The sequence below is a fragment of the Coregonus lavaretus genome (assembly GCF_964263955.1).
Source record: "Coregonus lavaretus genome assembly, chromosome: 34".
NCBI lineage: Eukaryota > Metazoa > Chordata > Actinopteri > Salmoniformes > Salmonidae > Coregonus > Coregonus lavaretus.
Genome location: NC_140021.1, coordinates 32,000,090 through 32,020,515, shown reverse-complemented (window position 1 = coordinate 32,020,515; position 20,426 = coordinate 32,000,090). Strand labels below are relative to the sequence as shown.

Sequence of the window (20,426 nt, the reverse complement as noted above, 5' to 3'; positions counted from 1 at the left end):
GCTCAGCCGCGAAATGGTAGGCCAAACAAGCTCACAGAACGGGACTGCCAGTTGCTGAAGCGCATAGCACGTAAAAATCGTTTGTCCTCATTTGCAACACTCACTACTGCGTTCCAAACTGCCTCTGGAAGCAACGTCAGCACAGTAATTGTTAGTCGGGAGCTTCATGAAATGGGTTTCCACGGCCGAGCAGCCGCACACAAGTCTAAGATCACCATGCGCAATGCCAAGCGTCGGCTGGAGTGGTGTAAAGCTCGCCGCCATTGGACTCTGGAGCAGTGGAGACGTGTTCTCTGGGGTGATGAATCATAAAGTTTGGTGGAGGAGGAATAATGGTCTGGGGCTGTTATTCATGGTTCGTGCTAGTCCCCTTCGTTCCAGTGAAGGGAAATCTTAACGCTACAGCATACAATGGCGTTCTAGACGATTCTGTGCTTCCAACTTTGTGGCAACAGTTTGGGGAAGGCCCTTTCCTGTTTCAGCATGACAATGCCCCTGTACACAAAGCGAGGTCCATACAGATATTGTTTGTCGAGATCGGTGTGGAAGAACTTGACTGGCCTGCACAGAGCCCTGACCTTAACCCCATCGAACACCTTTGGGATGAATTGGAACGCCAACTGCGAGCCAGGTCTAAACGCCCAACATCAGTGCCCGACCTCACTAATGCTCTTGTGGCTGAATGAAAGCAAGTCCCCGCAGTAATGTTCCAACATCTAGTGGAAAGCCTTTCCAGAAGAGTGGATCTGTTATAGCAGCAAAGGGGGGACCAACTCCATATTAATACCCATGATTTTGGAATGAGCACATACTTTTGGTCATGTAGTGTATGTACATAACTAGGAATAAAGTGATTGATTAATAAACAGTAGCAGCAGCGTATGTGATGAGTCAAAAGGGTGAATACAGATCGTCTGGGTAGCTATTTGGTTAACTATTTAACTAACTATGTAGCAGTCTTATGGCTTAGGGGTAGAAGCTGGTTCCAGACTTGGCACATCGGTCTATGACTTGGGTGGCTGGAGTCTTTGACAATTTTTAAGGCCTTCCTCTGACACTGTCTGGTACAGAGGTCCTGGATGGCAGGTAGCTCGGGCCCCAGTGATTTACTGGGCCTGGGCCGTACGCACTACCCTCTGTCGAACCTTGCGGTCGGATGCCAAGCAGTTGCCATACCAAGCGGTGATGCAGCCAGTCAAGATGCTCGCAACTGTGGAGCTGTAGAACTTTTGGGGGGTCTGAGGGCCCATGCCAAATCTTTTCAGCCTCCTGAGGGGGAAGAGGGGTTCATGTGCCCTCTTCACGATTGCATTGGTGTGTGTGGACCATGATAGATCCTTAGTGATGTGGACACCGAGGAACTTGAAGCTCTCGACCCGCTTCACTACAGCCCCGTTGATGTGAATGGGGGCATGCTCGGCCCTCCGTTTCCTGTAGTCCACGATCAGCTCATTTGTCTTGCTGGCGTTGAAGGAGAGATTGTTCTCTCTGCTACCGCACGGCAAGCGGTACCAGTGCACCAAATATGGATACAATAGGACCCTGAACAGCTTTTACCCTCAAGCAATAAGACTGCTAAACAAGACTGATAAATAGTAATTAATGGCTACCTGGACTACCTGCATTGACCCTTTTTATATATACATGTATCTTTTTTTTCTCTCTCTTGCACTGACTCTACCCACACACTCGCACATACTTACATTAACACCCCAACACACGCGTAAATACTGATGACACACACTTTCACACTCACAGCATACTCTGCTCTACTGCTCACATACGCTGCTGCTACAGCTGTCTATTATCTATCCTGTTGCCTAGTCACTTTACCCCTACCCTTGACTTATTCCACATTTTGTTGTTACAGCCTGATTGATTAAATATTATTTATTTTTTCACCCATCTACACACGATACCCTATAATGATAAAGTGAAATGTTTTTAGAAATGTGTGCCAATTTATTGAAAATTAAATATTGAAATATCTAATTTACAAGTATTCACACCCCTGAGTCAATACATGTTAGAATCCCCTTTGGCAGCGATTATAGCTGAGAGTCTTTCTGGGTAAGTCTTTAAGAGCTTTGCACATTATTATTTTAAAAAGTTGGTTGTTGATCATTGCTAGACAGACATTTTTCAAGTCTTGCCTTAGATTTAAGCCGATTTAAGTGAACTGTAACTAGGCCACTCAGGAACATTCAATGTCGTCTTGGTAAGCAACTTGTGTTTTAGGTTATTGTCCTGATGAAAGGTACATTTGTCTCCCAGTGTCTGTTGGAAAGCAGACTGAACCAGGTTTTCCTCTAGGGTTTTGCCTGTTTCTTTTTATCGTAGAAAAACTCCCTAGTCCTTGTTGATGACAAGCATAGCAATAACATGATGCAGCCACCACCATGCTTGAAAATATGAAGAGTTGTACTTAGTGATTGGTTGTTGGTATTTAGGACATAAAGTTCATTTCTTTGCCACATTTTTTGCAGTTTTACTTGAGGGCCTTATTGCAAACAGGATGCATGTTTTGGAATATTTTTTACTCTGTACAGGCTTCCTTCTTTTCACTCTGTTGTTTAGGTTAGTATTGTGGAGTAACTACAATGTTGTTGATCTATCCTCCGTTTTCTCCTATCAGAACCATTCAACTTTGTAACTACTTTAATGTCACCATTGGCCTCATGGTGAAATCCCTGAGCGGTTTCCTTCCTCTCCGGCAACTGAGTTAGGAAGGACGCCTGTAATTTTGTAGTGACTGGGTGTATTGACACACCATCCAAAGTGTAATTAATAACTTCCCCATGTTCAAAGGGATATTCAATCCTTTGGTAAAAAATAAAATCTACCAATATGTGCCCTTCTTTGCATTGGAAAACCTTGCTGGTCTTTGTGGTTTAATATTTTTGAAATTCACTACTCGACTGAGGGACGTTACAGATAATTGTATGTGTGGGGTACAGAGATGAGGTATTTGCAAAAATTTCTAAAAACCAGTTTTTGCGTTGTCATGATGGGGTATTGTGTGTAGACTGATTTAGGAAAAAAATACATTTTAATCAATTTTAGAATGAGGCTGTAACGTAACAAAATGTGGAAAAAGTCAAGGGGTCTGAATACTTTCCGAAGGCACTGTACATAGCTACCTCAATTACCTCGTACCCCTGCCCATCGACTCGGTACTGGTACTCCCTGTATATAGCCATGTTATTTTTACTCGTAATTGTTATACTATGTGTATTTATTCCTCGTCACTTTCATTATTTTTATTTGATCTTTAACTCTGCATAGTTGGAAAAGGACCCGTAAGTAAGCATTTCACTGTTAGTCTACACCTGTTGTTTACAAAGCATGTGACAAATATAATTTGATTCGATAGATATGGGAAAATCCACATGCGATTACCAACTTAGCACATATTCAGAATTGTCTTTGCTGACAGGCTTTGGCTCATCAGTCGTGTTTTAACATCTTGGCTACATTACTGTAAGCTGTCCAAAAAGAAAATGAAATGGCATATGAGTCCTAATGTCTGTCTCTATCTTTGCTTGACCAGGCTGTGGCTGTCCTCACTGCCACCTACCCTGTGGGTCACTTGCCGTACGGCTGGCTGACCGAACTGAGGGCCATCTATCCTGCTTTCGACAAGGTTAACCAAGACCTCATCCACAGTCTCACAATAGCCTCTTGTTGGAGATCACAACGTAGTAGATATCATCAGTTTAAATGAATACAGGTGACTTGTATTGGCGTCCTTTATTCCCCACTAATGATACTGTTCTCTTCTCCAACAGGCCAATCCCAGCAATAAGCCTATCTCTGGCACTCTGGTTACAAAGACTCATATCAAAAAGTTTACAGCCTGTTGTTTGGCACTATCACTCACGGTAAGAAGGATCTATAGAAGGAAGGATCTGTATGGATCTGTTTTTATTCCAATACTGTATTTTGATAAGTCATATAATCAAAGTATATTGGGAAGTATACCAACTCTACATAAAAAATGAGAATTCAGAGTGTAGAATTCAGAGCCAAAATGGGTTGAGACTCACGCTAGCAGAGCAAATCATCCCTTAAGTGTCCTGCACTGACAAATTATTGGCATTTCTACCTCTGTTAATGCTTCTTACTTAACGTCCGGTGTCGTACTTATTCATTTCCTGAACTATAGCCTACTTTTTTGGTCCTAGCTGAAAATGATTATGAGAAAAGGAGGAAGGCAAAGAAGACACGTCTGATAGATAAGCACAGTGCCATAGATATACACTACCGTTCAAAAATGTGGGGTCAATGTCCTTGTTTTCGAAAGAAAAGCAATTTTTTTGTCCATTAAAATATCATCAAATTGATCAGAAATACAGTGTCGACATTGTTAATGTTGTAAATGGCTATTGTAGCTGGAAACGGCAAATTTTTTTATGGAATATCTACATAGGTGTACAGAGGCCCATTATCAGCAACCATCAGTCCTGTGTTCCAATGGCACTTTGTGTTTGCTAATCCAAGTTTATCATTTTAAAAGCTGAAAACTGTTGTGCTGATTAAAGAATCAATAAAACTGGCCTTCTTGAGACTAGTTGAGTATCTGGAGCATCAGCAATTGTGGGTTCGATTACAGGCTCAAAATGTCCAGAAACAAATAACTTTCTTCTGAAACTCGTCAGTCTATTCTTGTTCTGAGAAATTAAGGCTATTCCATGCGAGAAATTGCCAAGAAACTGAAGATCTCGTACAACGCTGTGTACTACTCCCTTCACAGAACAGCGCAAACTGGCTCTAACCAGAATAGAAAGAGGAGTGGGAGGCCCCGGTGCACAACTGAGCAAGAGGACAAATACATTAGTGTCTAGTTTGAGAAACCGACGCCTCACAGGTCCTCAACTGGCAGCTTCATTAAATAGTACCCGCAAAACACCAGTCTTAATGTCAACAGTGAAGAGGCGACTCCGGGATGCTGACCTCCTAGGCAGAGTTGTAAAGAAAAAGCCATATCTCAGACTGGCCAATAAATATAAAATATTAAAATGGGCAGTCTGAGATATGGCTTTTTCTTTGCAACTCTGCCTAGACGGTCAGCATCCCGCAGCATTGAAAACTACTGCTTTTATTTTTCAAATTAGTCCATTGTATACTCAGCGCGTTAACTTTTCAACTATGCTCCAAATCCTTTTGAAATTGCAGCATCTGCGCCTGCAATTTAACATCATGAGCGGTCTTGTCTTGCCACAGCACTGTGAACCGCGGCACATTGACGCATATGATTGGTATAGTTATGTAAGGGACCAAGGGGATTGGATGCATGTTTTAAAGAGAGCGAGAACGTTCTCCGCTGAGTTTATACAACTGTAAAAAGAGCAGCACGGTAGCACTGTTTCATGTACAATGTTGTCAACAAAATTAGGTTGCTGTTATACCTGTCCCTATTGCAGAATGTAGCCTTTTGACTGCATGTACTAAAGTCGATTTAATCCCCACTTGCATTAGTCCCCTCGTTTGGTGATTGGCATTTAGGCTGTGACAACGAAAAGGCAGCAGCAGACAGACCTACAGTATGTTTTAGCAGGGAAGTTTGGTAGGGTGACCTGATTTGTAACTATGAAAATAATTTTGTCAAACAGATTGTGAACCCAAAAGTGTAAGTTTGATTCTAGAGTGGGGACAATACATAGAAAAATAATTTGGTTGGGGTGTAGGGGCATATTTATGTAATCTTGTCTTCAACATATTTTATTATCTATTTACTTTATTTAGTCTGATCAGTGGAACAATTGTCATTCTTAACAATGGCCTAAAATATAGGGTAATTACTGTGCTTGTCAGCAAGAACACTACAGTTATTCTCCACCCTTATTGTATTATTCCACTTCTTCCCAATGTTGCCACTGTAATCACATATTTGAAATCTGATATGCCTACTTGTGTCTTGAAAATGAGTTATATGAGGTGGTAGGGGGACTCTCAACTCAAACGCATCCTATTGTGTAAGATGATGGCAAGGATCTTCAACTAGTAGTCATAAACCCACTGAATATTGGTATTCATTAGATTTGTCTTGAAGGTTGGGCGATTTTCAGAATTTAGCCCTGTTTTAAAGAGTTCAACTCAATTACAAAATGTTTGTATCCTTACCTTGAAAGCAGTCTATGGACAAGGAGACTGCAATACAGTGGGGAAAAAAAGTATTTAGTCAGCCACCAATTGTGCAAGTTCTCCCACTTAAAAAGATGAGAGAGGCCTGTAATTTTCATCATAGGTACACGGTAACTATGACAGACAAATTGAGGAAAAAAAATCCAGAAAATCACATTGTAGGATTTTTAATGAATTTATTTGCAAATTATGGTGGAAAATAATTATTTGGTCACCTACAAACAAGCAAGATTTCTGGCTCTCACAGACCTGTAACTTCTTCTTTAAGAGGCTCCTCTGTCCTCCACTCGTTACCTGTATTAATGGCACCTGTTTGAACTTGTTATCAGTATAAAAGACACCTGTCCACAACCTCAAACAGTCACACTCCAAAATCCACTATGGCCAAGACCAAAGAGCTGTCAAAGGACACCAGAAACAAAATTATAGACCTGCACCAGGCTGGGAAGACTGAATCTGCAATAGGTAAGCAGCTTGGTTTGAAGAAATCAACTGTGGGAGCAATTATTAGGAAATGGAAGACATACAAGACCACTGATAATCTCCCTCGATCTGGGGCTCCACGCAAGATCTCACCCCGTGGGGTCAAAATGATCACAAGAACGGTGAGCAAAAATCCCAGAACCACACGGGGGGACCTAGTGAATGACCTGCAGAGAGCTGGGACCAAAGTAACAAAGCCTACCATCAGTAACACACTACGCCGCCAGGGACTCAAATCCTGCAGTGCCAGACGTGTCCCCCTGCTTAAGCCAGTACATGTCCAGGCCCGTCTGAAGTTTGCATTTGGATGATCCAGAAGAGGATTGGGAGAATGTCAGATGAAACCAAAATATAACTTTTTGGTAAAAACTCAACTCGTCGTGTTTGGAGGACAAAGAATGCTGAGTTGCATCCAAAGAACACCATACCTACTGTGAAGCATGGGGGTGGAAACATCATGCTTTGGGGCTGTTTTTCTGCAAAGGGACCAGGACGACTGATCCGTGTAAAGGAAAGAATGAATGGGGCCATGTATCGTGAGATTTTGAGTGAAAACCTCCTTCCATCAGCAAGGGCATTGAAGATGAAACGTGGCTGGGTCTTTCAGCATGACAATGATCCCAAACACTCCACCCGGGCAACGAAGGAGTGGCTTCGTAAGAAGCATTTCAAGGTCCTGGAGTGGCCTAGCCAGTCTCCAGATCTCAACCCCATAGAAAATCTTTGGAGGGAGTTGAAAGTCCGTGTTGCCCAGCGACAGCCCCAAAACATCACTGCTCTAGAGGAGATCTGCATGGAGGAATGGGCCAAAATACCAGCAACAGTGTGTGAAAACCTTAGACTTACAGAAAACGTTTGACCTGTGTCATTGCCAACAAAGGGTATATAACAAAGTATTGAGAAAATGTTGTTATTGACCAAATACTTATTTTCCACCATAATTTGCAAATAAATTCATAAAAAATCCTACAATGTGATTTTCTGGAAAAAAAATTCTCATTTTGTCTGTCATAGTTGACGTGTACCTATGATGAAAATTACAGGGCTCATCTATTTAAGTGGGAGAACTTGCACAATTGGTGGCTGACTAAATACTTTTTTTCCCCCACTGTATATGATTTGGTTAGCCACTGCCATCAACCATTAATATAAAAATCTCCTGTGCAGAGAGACTGGTGTCGCATACAACTTTCCACTTGAGAACAGGGATCAATCCCTACTTCCAACCTTCTCACTGTGTCTAGCATTTACCTATCTAATTTCATTACTGTCTGAATAAAGTATCAATTTTGTTTAAAAATATTAGGATACTTTAAATGTAATCTCCCAAAATTCTGACAGTAACAAAGTTGTCGAATTTTGAGTGTTCATTTAATGTTCAAAGCGTCCTGAATACACCTGATCTGGGTTTTTATTAAAAAAAAATCTAAATCATGTCAAAATACGTAGAAATTAGCTTTAAAACAGTAAAATGTTCCTTGGGGAGGACCCCCAGTCCCCCGTCTAGGGATTGTGCCAGAGGGCAATGAAATTCACATAGCAAATCTCACTCCAAGTTTTTATCAAAAGTTGCCAGCCCTGAAAGCACACAACAATACAAGTAATTAAGAAAAACAACATCACAACATCCTGTGTTGGACAGTCATGAGAAGGTTTATGGCTTGAGTGGTCATCTGAGGGAGGTGGTCAAGCAGGGAGAGAAAGTTCGGAGGCAGGCAGGAAGCTCATCAAGGTGTCTCGCTGTTTCTGTCTTTTCCGTAGTAAACCTCAGTCAAATTCAGTTTGAGCTAAGCCACTGCAGCCTCTGCTAGCTAGTTAGCTACTCCTTCACTGCTACCAAAATGAAGCAGCCACTTGGATGATGCTACAGCAGTTACGTGGCACCAGAAAGCACACCACATTTCAATAATAATTCAAGAGCAGCCTTGTAACTTTGTCCTTCCTACGATCCTCATCACTGCACACCTCTGCCGTCTTGCTTTCGGCTTCTCTCCATCCTCAACCGCCGGACATTGGCTGGAATTCGAATCAAAACAGCTAGCCAGTTAATGTTAGCTAGCTAGCCAAACAAACAAAGGACTTGCCAGCTTCAGTCTTAATGCTGTGGTGGATTCTGATTTATATGAATTAGCTATATTAATTGTTCATTCTTTTTTTTAAAATATATATTGTTGGTAAACAAATGCCATAAATGAATTAATTACAAAAATATTTACAAAATGTACAGGAGCTCTCTGCTTAGGCTGCTGCTAGGGCGCCATGGAAACTGTAGAACTATGTACAAAATGATCCTCTTTCCCTAAAAGCATGGTGGTCAGTACTTTTTTACTTTAAAGGGGAGGATAACTGGGCCGCACAGACAATCGATCTGAAATCAGTCATGGTATTTTGTTTTGCTTTAACCCCAGTATGTGGTAAATGCAGGGTGGAAATGGAAATAGTAAGAAAAACTGGTTTGATTAGAGGAAATGGAAAAACAGGAAGTTTGTGGCCAAGGTTAGGTCTTGGAGCCAGAGAGCGAAGTGGCGGTGGCATTCCAGCCAGATGTGGAATTCCAGTTTTAAACAAGTGGGTGTGGGCTCATGCCTGCCAGCACACAGCACGTTGGGCCAGATGGGCATGGCCTATAGGCTTGATGAAAACTCTGGCAAAGCCAGTCTGGCAGACTACAGGCCAAGACTTTCTCTGATTTGCATCTGACTCCAAGGGATAGACAACAGAGAACAGCACAGAGCGGACAAGGTGGATAACGGTGTACAAGAAACACCACAAAAAGGATCAGTGTAAAGTTTACACTGTAAACAAAGCAAATGGGTTTTAGATGATTTCCCTTTGACTTTAGTTGGCGTTTAAAGTGAGGAAGTCTGGCGAAAAAATGGAGGAAAAACACTGATTCATTGACTCAAAATGACCTCTCTAGTTGTGTACAGTATGACAGGTGACTGACTAACCGTAGACATCTAGAAAAACATCTGATAGTAATCAGCACGACTACACTGCTACATTTTCTTTGACAATCCAATGTTTTTTAACCAGAACCTGATGAGCACTACAGATAGTTTATACATTGACTTGCTTGATTTGCAATATTGTTATATACTGTATCTACAGTACATTGCTACCACAATTAGAATGAATGAATTCGGTCACACGTCTGGCCTGTGTTAACTTCTAAGGGACCACAGTGAACCGGAAACCACTCGCCTTAAAGGGGCAACAGTTGCTACATACATTTTTGGATTGATAAATGTATGATATGTACCCATTGATAACTTTTATAAATGCCTCATGAGCTTAGTTCAACTGTTGTACCCCATCAGAACCCAAAATAGAAGCTTGTTTTATTCCAATGTTTGTAAACAAATAAATGTAATCAAACGCTATATAACCTTTAAAACAGGGTTAAAACTGTAATTTCTATATCGTGGATGGTCTCCAGCCCCATCCTTCAGCTTTTTACCAAATAATGGGTGGGAAGGACTCTTTGTTATTGTTATAGCTGCTGATTGCTGCTTTAATGATCGTGTAAATTCTAACGAGGCATGGTTTTGGCAAGGTTGCCCAACTTTGTGGTGTGTGCTTAACACCGAGTTAAATTACTCTGTTTGCCCAGCTATGTGTGACGTAATGAACACCTCTGTTTGTTAACCTTTGGACAGCTCTGCTTCGTGGTGTTCTGGACCCCTCACATCTCGGAGAAGATCCTGGTGGATGTGATCGGGGTGGACTTGGCCTTCGCTGAGATCTGTGTACTTCCACTAAGGATCTTCTCCTTCTTCCCTTTGCCAGGTAAGAAGAACCGCTCTTCTTATTTCAGCATTAAAACACTCCCTATGCCTGTTGCCCAGTTGACTGGAGCATGGTGGTTGCAACACTAGAGTTGTGGGTTTGAGTCCCGACGGGCCACAGGTTAAATACAGTATATATTAACAGGAAGTTGCTTTAACAGGAAATATCTGCTGGAAATGTCTGACCATTATGATCAGTCCCAAAATGCAGTGTCTTGTTCCTCTTGCACAAAATTCTTTTTTAATCTTCAACATAGGAATGCTACCAAAAAGAACTTAATGAAACTGGTTACAATTGACGGAGTCACCCATAATTCACCAAATGATATTTTGAAGGAAGAAACAAAGTACTTTAAGCATATGTTTTCTTTTCAGTCGCCTCCATCTCCTCTAACTGAAGCTAATTGTAGGGATTTTTTTCTATTGATAATGTCAAATTAACAGCCACACAGAAAGACTAATGTGAAGGTGAAATTACAGAGGAGGAACTTCTGGATGCAATTAAAGACTTTAAGTCCGGGAAAACTCCAGGGTTGGATGGCATACCAGTCGAGGTATACCAAACCTTTTTTGATATACTAAGCGGACCGTTATTAGCATGTTTTAACCACTCCTATGTAAATGGTAGATTATCTGACACTCAAGAAGAAGGTCTGATCTCATTATTATTGAAACAGGATACAAGTGGAAAATATAAAGATCCAGTCCATTTACAAAATTGGAGGCCCCTTACACTTCAGTGTTGTGATGCAAAAATCCTAGCAAAATGTATAGCGCATAGAATTAAAAAGGTATTGTCGGATATTATTCATTCTAATCAGACAGGTTTTTTACATGGAAGATACATTGGAGATAATATAAGGCAAGTATTGGAAACAATAGAACACTATGGAAAATATGGGAAACCAGGCCTGCTATTCATAGCCGACTTCGAAAAGGCATTTGATAAAGTTCGACTGGGGTTTATATATAAATGCCTGGAGCATTTCAATTTTGGAGAATCTCTTATAAAATGGGTCAAAATCATGTATAGTAACCCTAGGTGTAAAATAGTAAATAATGGCTATTTCTCAGAAAGTTTTAAACTGTCAAGAGGAGTGAAACAAGGATGTCCACTATCAGCATATCTATTTATTGTGGCCATCGAGATGTTAGCTATTAAAATCAGATCCAATAATAATATCAGAGGATTAGAAATACAGGGCTTAAAAACAAAGGTGTCATTGTACGCTGATGATTCATGTTTTCTTTTAAATCCACAACTAGAATCCCTCCACAGCCTCATAGAGGATCTAGATACATTTTCTAACCTCTCTGGATTACAACCAAATTATGACAAATGTACTATATTACGTATTGGATCACTAAAAAATACAATTTTTACATTACCATGTAGTTTACCAATACAATGGTCTGATGGTGATGTGGATATACTCGGAATACATATCCCAAAGGAAATAAATGATCTCACTTCAATAAATTTTAATAGAAAGTTAGCAAAAATAGATAAGATCTTACTACCATGTAAAGGAAAATACCTGTCAATTTGTGGAAAAATCACCCTGATTAACTCTTTAGTATTATCCCAGTTTACCTATTTGCTTATGGTCTTGCCTACGCCTAGCGAACAGTTTTTTAAATTATATGAGAAAAAAATATTCAATTTTATTTGGAACGGCAAGCCAGACAAAATTAAGAGCATATTTATATAATGAATATGAATTCGGAGGACATAAATTATTAAATATTAAAGCATTAGACCTATCACTAAAAGCTTCAGTCATACAAAAGTTATACTTAAATCCGAACTGGTTCTCAAGCAAATTAGTAAGATTGTCTCACCCAATGTTCAAGAAAGGCCTTTTTCCCTTTATTCAGATTACAACCTCTCACTTTCAGTTATTTGAAAAGGAAATAATCTCCCAAATGTCACTATTTCTAAAACAAGCCATAGAAAGTTGGTTGCAATTTCAATTTAATCCTCCAGAAACGACAGAACAAATAATGCAACAAATATTGTGGTTAAATTCAAATATACTAATTGACAAAAAACCTTTATTTTTTGACAGAATGTTTAAAAAAGGTATAATCTTCGTAAATGATATCATCGGTAGGACTGGTAGGACTCGCACATGCAGCTAACAAAAACATATGGAAATGTCTGCTCTACCCAAAATTACAACCAAATAATTGCAGCCTTACCGCAAAAGTGGAAGAGGAAAGTGGAAGGGGGAGAAAGTAAGGAACTTGTCTGTCGGCCTTGCATTAAAGAACATAATTGGTTAAGGAAAACTGTGATAAATAAAAAAGTATATCAGTTTCACTTAAGGACCAAAGGATTGACAGCCGTCCCATATAGATTGCAAAATAGTTGGGAAGAGATCTTTGACGTACCGATCCCATGGCATAGTGTTTATGAACTGACACGCAAAACGACACCGGATTCAAAAATTTGAATCTTTCAATTTAAATTATTATATACAATTCTTGCTACCAATAGAATGTTATTTATATGGGGGATACAATCTTCCCAGCTCTGCAGGTTTTACTGTGAAGAGACAGAATCATTAGATCATTTGTTTTGGTTCTGTCCATTTGTAGCTTGTTTTTGGACACAGGTCCAGGAATGGCTAAAGGATTGCAATATTTACCTGGAACTAACCTTGCAGATAGCATTACTGGGTGATCTGAAAAGTCATAGTCAATCAATCAATAATATAATAATACTTTTAGCAAAAATGTTTATTTTTTATTCACAATCTGTAGAAGCAATGAGAATAGAAAGGTTCAGAATTTTTGTAAAACATCACAGTACGGTCGAAATATATATGGCAAATAGAAATCCTATATGGATGGTGTTAAGAGATAGATGGGAGGTATTGAATAGAGTTGAAGGATGGGACTAATAACAAATAACAACAAATAATAACAAAGATAGCTAATAATGTAAGCATACTGTGTCCATAATAAGTATATAGGTTGTATGTTGGGAGCTTTTGGGAAGGAGCACAGTTAGAAAGATATGGCATATAGAAGCAAACTGGATGGACACCATGAAAATGATCGGAGAGGTTGAGAGTAGAAGAAGTTCAGGAGCAAAAAAAATATATATATATATATATATATATATATATATATATATATATATAATAGAATTATTGTAAAATTAACTCTGTCCATAAGGTGTAGATAGTAAGTATAGACCGGAAGTAGACGCCTGGGCATTGTTGTTCACTAATTTACTCCAAGTAGGGAAAGGATGGTGGGGTTGAAAAGTAATAAAGGGGAGTATATATATAAAAAATAAAAAAAACATGGGGGATTGGAAGTGATGCAGACAATTACATTGATATAAGATAATCTATCTGCAATATTAAGCTGATCCATTCCCCCCCCCCCCCAAAAAAAAAAAAAAAACAGGAAGTTGCTTTAACAGGAAATATCTGCTGGAAATGTCTGACCATTATGATCAGTCCCAAAATGCAGTGTCTTGTTCCTCTTGTCTGAGTATGAGGGTTTTGTGTGTGAACAGCTATGAGCCATGGTTTAGCTGAGAGAGCAGTCTGTCTGTGATGTAATGTTTCCACTGACTTTCCGTGTGTGTGTGTGTGTGTGTGTGTGTATAGTGATAGTCCGGTCCCACCTGACCGGTTGGTTCATGACCTTGAAGAAGACCTTTGTGCTGGCCCCCAGCTCTGTACTCCGCATCATCGTCCTCATCACCAGCCTGGTCGTGTTGCCTTCTATTGGGTAGGTGGACACCTCACTGGACACCTACCAGTCTCTGTGTCCCAAATGACACCCTATTCCCTTTATAGTCAATTACTTTTGACTAATATGAAAAATGGTTACATTTACATTTTAGTCATTTAGCAGACGCTCTTATCCAGAGCGACTTACAGTTAGAGTGCATACATTTTTATTTTTTATACTGGAATCGAACCCACAACCCTGGCGTTGCAAATGCCATGCTCTACCAACTGAGCTATATTCTAAAACTGGATCAAGATGGTTCATTTGAATCCAGCAAACTTTGCTCAGTGTGACATTTTGATTAGACTTCAATTTGACAGAGTTGAGGAGCTGCTACCTGTTTCATGATGAGCAAATATGAATAGAAATGTATTCAGAGAGGAGAGTTTAAATCAGGAATATGTAAATGATCACCATTCACTGCATCACCTACCATCAAATGCAGACTGTGCACATTCATTGTGAGGATAGGCGTTAATGGGTTCTCTGCAGTTTTGTATTGAGCTAATATACACATTAAATCTGTAGACCGGTTCCTTGTGCATGGTTTTGAATTAAACATAAGGTATCATAATATAAAACTAATGAGGAAGCAAAACATGCTTTTTGCTGCACCAGAATTTGACCCATCTACAATATTAGCTGTCCTTATTTTACTCTACCTTATCTGTAAATAAGATACATTTGTGGTCCTCTGTAGCTCAATTGGTAGAGCATGGCGCTTGTAACGCCAGGGTAGTGGGTTCGATCCCCGGGACCACCCATACGTAAAAATGTATGCGCACGTGACTGTAAGTCGCTTTGGATAAAAGCGTCTGCTAAATGGTGTATTAAATGTAAGTGAATATGTTACTGCCGTTTCTCGCAAAGCCATTTTTCTATCTGAAACGTATGCGTAAAAAAAATGTAACTTCAAGATGGTAATTTCACTGTGGGCAAACTGCATCTGCACTTATTCTGCAGAAATATTAGTGCGTTATAAATAAAATGTATTATTATATATCACTAGGGTTGCAAAATTCCAGGAACTTTCAATAAATTCCATGGATTTCCAGAAATCCTGGTAGGAGGATTCTGGATTTCCTGCTTATTCCCTCCTGATTCCTGGAATCCGCCAACGAGGATTTCAAGAAAACCAGGGAATTTATTGAAAATTCACAGCATTTTCCAACCTTATATATCACCATAAAGACTGGCCATAAAGAGAGGACCTTTCTTCCATCGCTTAGCAACACCTTTCATCCGGACTGACAAGTCCAAGCAAGTAGACCAGACCTGCTGCTATAGCAAAGACTCACAGGAGTGGAAAATCCTTTTCATCTTTACCCAATCAAAAATATCCATCTGTGCCAGATGCCAGGCTATTTCACAACAAGACATCTCGGATGACTCATGTTCTTCCAGAACCCGCTCGTACATTTTTAGCTCACCACACACTATAATAGGCCTACAACTAAATGGTTGCTTTTGTTTTTGAGGAAGGGTTAAATATGTCTTATTTTAGTCTATATAGATCCTCAAAATGTATTCCAATTTGGTAAGCCTGTACCACATAGGCCTACTGTATATCCTGTATTCTGATCTCTACTGGTCAGTGGTTCCAAAGTTGATGAATGCTGTGGTTTGTGTTTCAGTGTCCACGGGGCCACTCTGGGGGTTGGGTCCCTGTTGGCTGGTTTCGTAGGGGAGTCTACCATGGTGACCATAGCTGCCTGCTATGTCTATCAAAAACAGGTGAAGTCCCATCCCTAAAGGCAAAAGGAGAGTAAGAAACTGTATAGTCATACAGTGAAGTACAAAATCACTCTAAATTGCTCTTAATTCCTTTTCATGTCTCACTCCTTCTCTTTCACAGAAAAACTATGAGATGGCCAGCAAGCTGCTGGTGGAGGGAGAGGACTCCGTTCCTCCGAGTGAGGTGCGTTCCAGAACTCAGAAGGACTCCATCGAGGAGCTCCAGGAGGAAGAGGAGTAGAGGCACTTGGAGGGAAAGGGACAGGAGAAAATGGAGCTAAGCGCAACAGAGAAAGATAATTCCAGTGGGTAGACCCTAATACCAGACCTGAGAGAACAACTGAGGAATCAGAGTCCTTAACCCTTTGCACTCGTACTTGTATACCGGTTGAAAATGTTAGATTTGGGCACTGATAAACGCCTAAATTGGAACGTAGTGGCTGTACATTAACATGCTATAGATGAGGTCAGAGCTCTGGCTCTGCGCTTCACGGGTTTTGACTGACAGCCGTTCTGAACTTGAGCACTGTGTGCGACAAGAATTTGCCCCCATCGCTCCTGATAATTGGGCAACTCTTGCAAATCTTTTGTCTGACAGAAATGTTGTAAATTAAAAAGGTGACTATGTATTTTGAAAGATGTGAGGATTATAATAAATACCGCTTTGATGTCAAACAAGCAAGCCGAACACCTGTGTCCAAATTTGCACTTCACATTTCCAAATCATAAAACTAATGTCATATACAGTGTCAACGTTTATGATCACTATGTTTTATATACAGTTACAAGATGACATGGCGTCATACTCTGGGTTGTCCTGAACAGAATGAGCCTATGTTTGTTTATTGTGAAGAAAATTTGCTGCGGCACATGAACCTGAATGCACTCAGGACTCCTTTCTATGCCACCAAAATTACAATCTGTTCCTCTGAATTGCCATGTGAAAGCCCAACACTGTAAGATCGGATTTTCTAACATAGCTAGTCATATTGGCAAAAGAACAAGCTTTCAAATCATGCCCACCTCACCCAGATTGCGATCTATAATGGACCGTTTTTTGATTGCGTTAACAGTAATTGTTTGATTGCAGGGTTGTGTTCCAAACGAAACGACTACAAGTGTGCTTGCTCTAGTTCCTCAACGGCACAGCTAGGAGAGCTAAAAGTACCTTATTGTTGAAGACTGTCTGCGTTTACACAGGCATCCCAATTCTGATTATTTTTTTCCACTAATCAGTCTTTTGACCAATCAGCTGTGAAAAATAAAATAACTGATGTGATTGGTCAAAAGACCAATTAGTGGAAACATTTCAGAATTGAGCTGCCTGTGTAAATGCAGCCTTAGTCCATAAAAGGGCATTGAAATTGCTTAGGAACTGTGCACACTTTGGAGAGGTGTGGCCACTTGAGCCTCGTTTATACCTGTCGCCAACATGTCCTTGTCTGTTTACACTTATCACAGTGCGTATTTTAATCATCTACATCTCTCTAAAAATGTGGGCACAATCAGAATGTGGACAAGATCAGGACAAAGTACAACGTTAGCACCAGGTATAAACGGGGCTATGGAGTCAACAGTTAGTTCTCACTCATACCCTTGTAATTGTTTTCTTATGGTCCACCTACCCCACATTTTCCAGGAATAGTCTTATGTTACTGAATGTATTCAGTTATAATTTTTTCCATTAACAAATGTGGCAAAAGTACAGTAAATGTGAAATGCACAAAATCAAATGTACTGTTTTGATTCAGTCGTGTCAGGTGAACTGTTGTGTACTCACCTTTTGGCCTAATAATTTACCCATTATTTCCAAACTGTTCCCTTTCAATTGCTACAATGGTTATGCATTACAGATTTATTCTGTAAGAAACGTTTCAATTAAGCCAGATACAGTTGAAGTCGGAAGTTTACATACACTTAGGTTGGAGTCATTAAAACTTGTTTTTCAACCACTCCACACATTTCTTGTTAACAAACTATAGTTTTGGCAAGTCGGTTAGGACATCTACTTTGTGCATGACACAAGTAATTTTTCCAACAATTGTTTACAGACAGATTATTTCACTTATTCACTGTATCACAATTCCAGTGGGTCAGAGGTTTACATACACTAAGTTGACTGTGCCTTTAAACAGTTTGGAAAATTCCAGAAAATGATGTCATGGCTTTAGAAGCTTCTGATAGGCTAATTGAAATCATTTGAGTCAATTGGAGGTGTACCTGTGGATGTACGCTGCTCAAAAAAATTAACGGAACACTTAAACAACACAATGTAACTCCAAGTCAATCACACTTCTGTGAAATCAAACTGTCCACTTAGGAAGCAACACTGATTGACAATACATTTCACATGCTGTTGTGCAAATGGAATAGACAACAGGTGGAAATTATAGGCAATTATCAAGACACCCCCAATAAAGGACTGGTTTTGCAGGTGGTGACCACAGACCACTTCTCAGTTCCTATGCTTCCTGGCTGATGTTTTGGTCACTTTTGAATGCTGGCGGTGCTTTCACTCTAGTGGTAGCATGAGACGGAGTCTACAACCCACACAAGTGGCTCAGGTAGTGCAGCTCATCCAGGATGGCACATCAATGCGAGCTGTGGCAAGAAGGTTTGCTGTGTCTGTCAGCGTAGTCCAGAGCATGGAGGCGCTACCAGGAGACAGGCCAGTACATCAGGAGACGTGGAGGAGGCCGTAGGAGGGCAACAACCCAGCAGCAGGACTGCTACCTCTACCTTTGTGCAAGGAGGAGCAGGAGGAGCACTGCCAGAGCCCTGCAAAATGACCTCCAGCAGGCCACAAATGTGCATGTGTCTGCTCAAACGGTCAGAAACAGACTCCATGAGGGTGGTATGAGGGCCCGACGTCCACAGGTGGGGGTTGTGCTTACAGCCCAACACCGTGCAGGACGTTTGGCATTTGCCAGAGAACACCAAGATTGGCAAATTCGCCACTGGCGCCCTGTGCTCTTCACAGATGAAAGCAGGTTCACACTGAGCACTTGACAGACGTGACAGAGTCTGGAGACGCCGTGGAGAACGTTCTGCTGCCTGCAACATCCTCCAGCATGACCGGTTTGGCGGTGGGTCAGTCATGGTGTGGGGTGGCATTTCTTTGGGGGCCTCCATGTGCTCGCCAGAGGTAGCCTGACTGCCATTAGGTACCGAGATGAGATCCTCAGACCCCTTGTGAGACCATATGCTGGTGCGGTTGGCCCTGGGTTCCTCCTAATGCAAGACAATGCTAGACCTCATGTGGCTGGAGTGTGTCAGCAGTTCCTGCAAGAGGAAGGCATTGATGCTATGGACTGGCCCGCCCGTTCCCCAGACCTGAATCCAATTGAGCACATCTGGGACATCATGTCTCGCTCCATCCACCAACGCCACGTTGCACCACAGACTGTCCAGGAGTTGGCGGATGCTTTAGTCCAGGTCTGGGAGGAGATCCCTCAGGAGACCATCCGCCACCTCATCAGGAGCGTGCCCAGGCGTTGTAGGGAGGTCATACAGGCACGTGGAGGCCACACACACTACTGAGCCTCATTTTGACTTGTTTTAAGGACATTACATCAAAGTTGGATCAGCCTGTAGTGTGGTTTTCCACTTTAATTTTGAGGGTGACTCCAAATCCAGACCTCCATGGGTTGATACATTTGATTTCCATTGATAATTTTTGTGTGATTTTTGTTGTCAGCACATCCAACTATGTAAAGAAATAAGTATTTAATAAGATTATTTCATTCATTCAGATCTAGGATGTGTTATTTTAGTCTTACCTTTATTTTTTTTAGCAGTGTATTTCAATGCCTACCTTCAAACTCAGTGCCTCTTTGCTTGACATCAATGGAAAATAAAAAGAAATCAGCCAAGACCTCAGAAAAAGAATTGTAGACCTCCACAAGTCTGGTTCATCCTTGGGAGTAATTTCCAAATGCCTGAAGGTACCACGTTCATCTGTACAAACAATAGTATGCAAGTATAAACACCATGAGACCACACAGCTGTCATACCACTCAGGAAGGAGACGCGTTCTGTCTCCTAGAGATGAACGTACTTTGGTGCGAAAAAGTGCAAATCAATCCCAGAACATCAGCAAAGGACCTTGTGAAGTTGCTGGAGGAAACAGGTACAAAAGTATCTATATCCACATTAAAACGAGTCCTATATCGACATAACCTGAAAGGCCGCTCAGCAAGGAAGAAGCCACTGCTCCAAAAACGCCATTAAAAAGCCAGACTACGGTTTGCAACTGCACATGGGGACAAAGATCGTACTTTTTGGAGAAATGTCCTCTGGTCTGATGAAACAAAAAAAGAACTGTTTGGCCATAATGACCATCGCTATGTTTGGTGGAAAAAGGGGGCTGTTTGCAAGCCGAAGAACACCATCCCAACCGTGAAGCACGGGGGTGGCAGCATCATGCTGTTGGGGTGCTTTGCTGCTGGCCATCACAAAGCCCTGACCTCAATCCTATAGAAAATTTGTGGGCAGAACTGAAAAAGCGTGTGCGAGCAAGGAGGC

At 40.9% G+C, this 20,426-nt stretch overlaps 1 protein-coding gene across 1 annotated transcript in view; it reads left to right on the top strand.

The window, feature by feature from the left end:
• LOC311109123 (progressive ankylosis protein homolog B-like) overlaps positions 1 to 16,143 on the top strand; it is a gene marked incomplete at both ends in the record, with an annotated part of 38,929 nt that extends 22,786 nt beyond the window's left edge. Inside the window, 6 exons of the mRNA XM_084151934.1 lie at positions 3,551 to 3,643; positions 3,789 to 3,881; positions 10,287 to 10,416; positions 14,042 to 14,165; positions 15,803 to 15,902; positions 16,024 to 16,143. Of these exons, the coding sequence (XP_084008060.1) occupies positions 3,551 to 3,643; positions 3,789 to 3,881; positions 10,287 to 10,416; positions 14,042 to 14,165; positions 15,803 to 15,902; positions 16,024 to 16,143 (660 nt within the window). The remainder of the gene's footprint in view (positions 1 to 3,550; positions 3,644 to 3,788; positions 3,882 to 10,286; positions 10,417 to 14,041; positions 14,166 to 15,802; positions 15,903 to 16,023) is intronic.
• Positions 16,144 to 20,426: the final 4,283 nt, after the last annotated feature.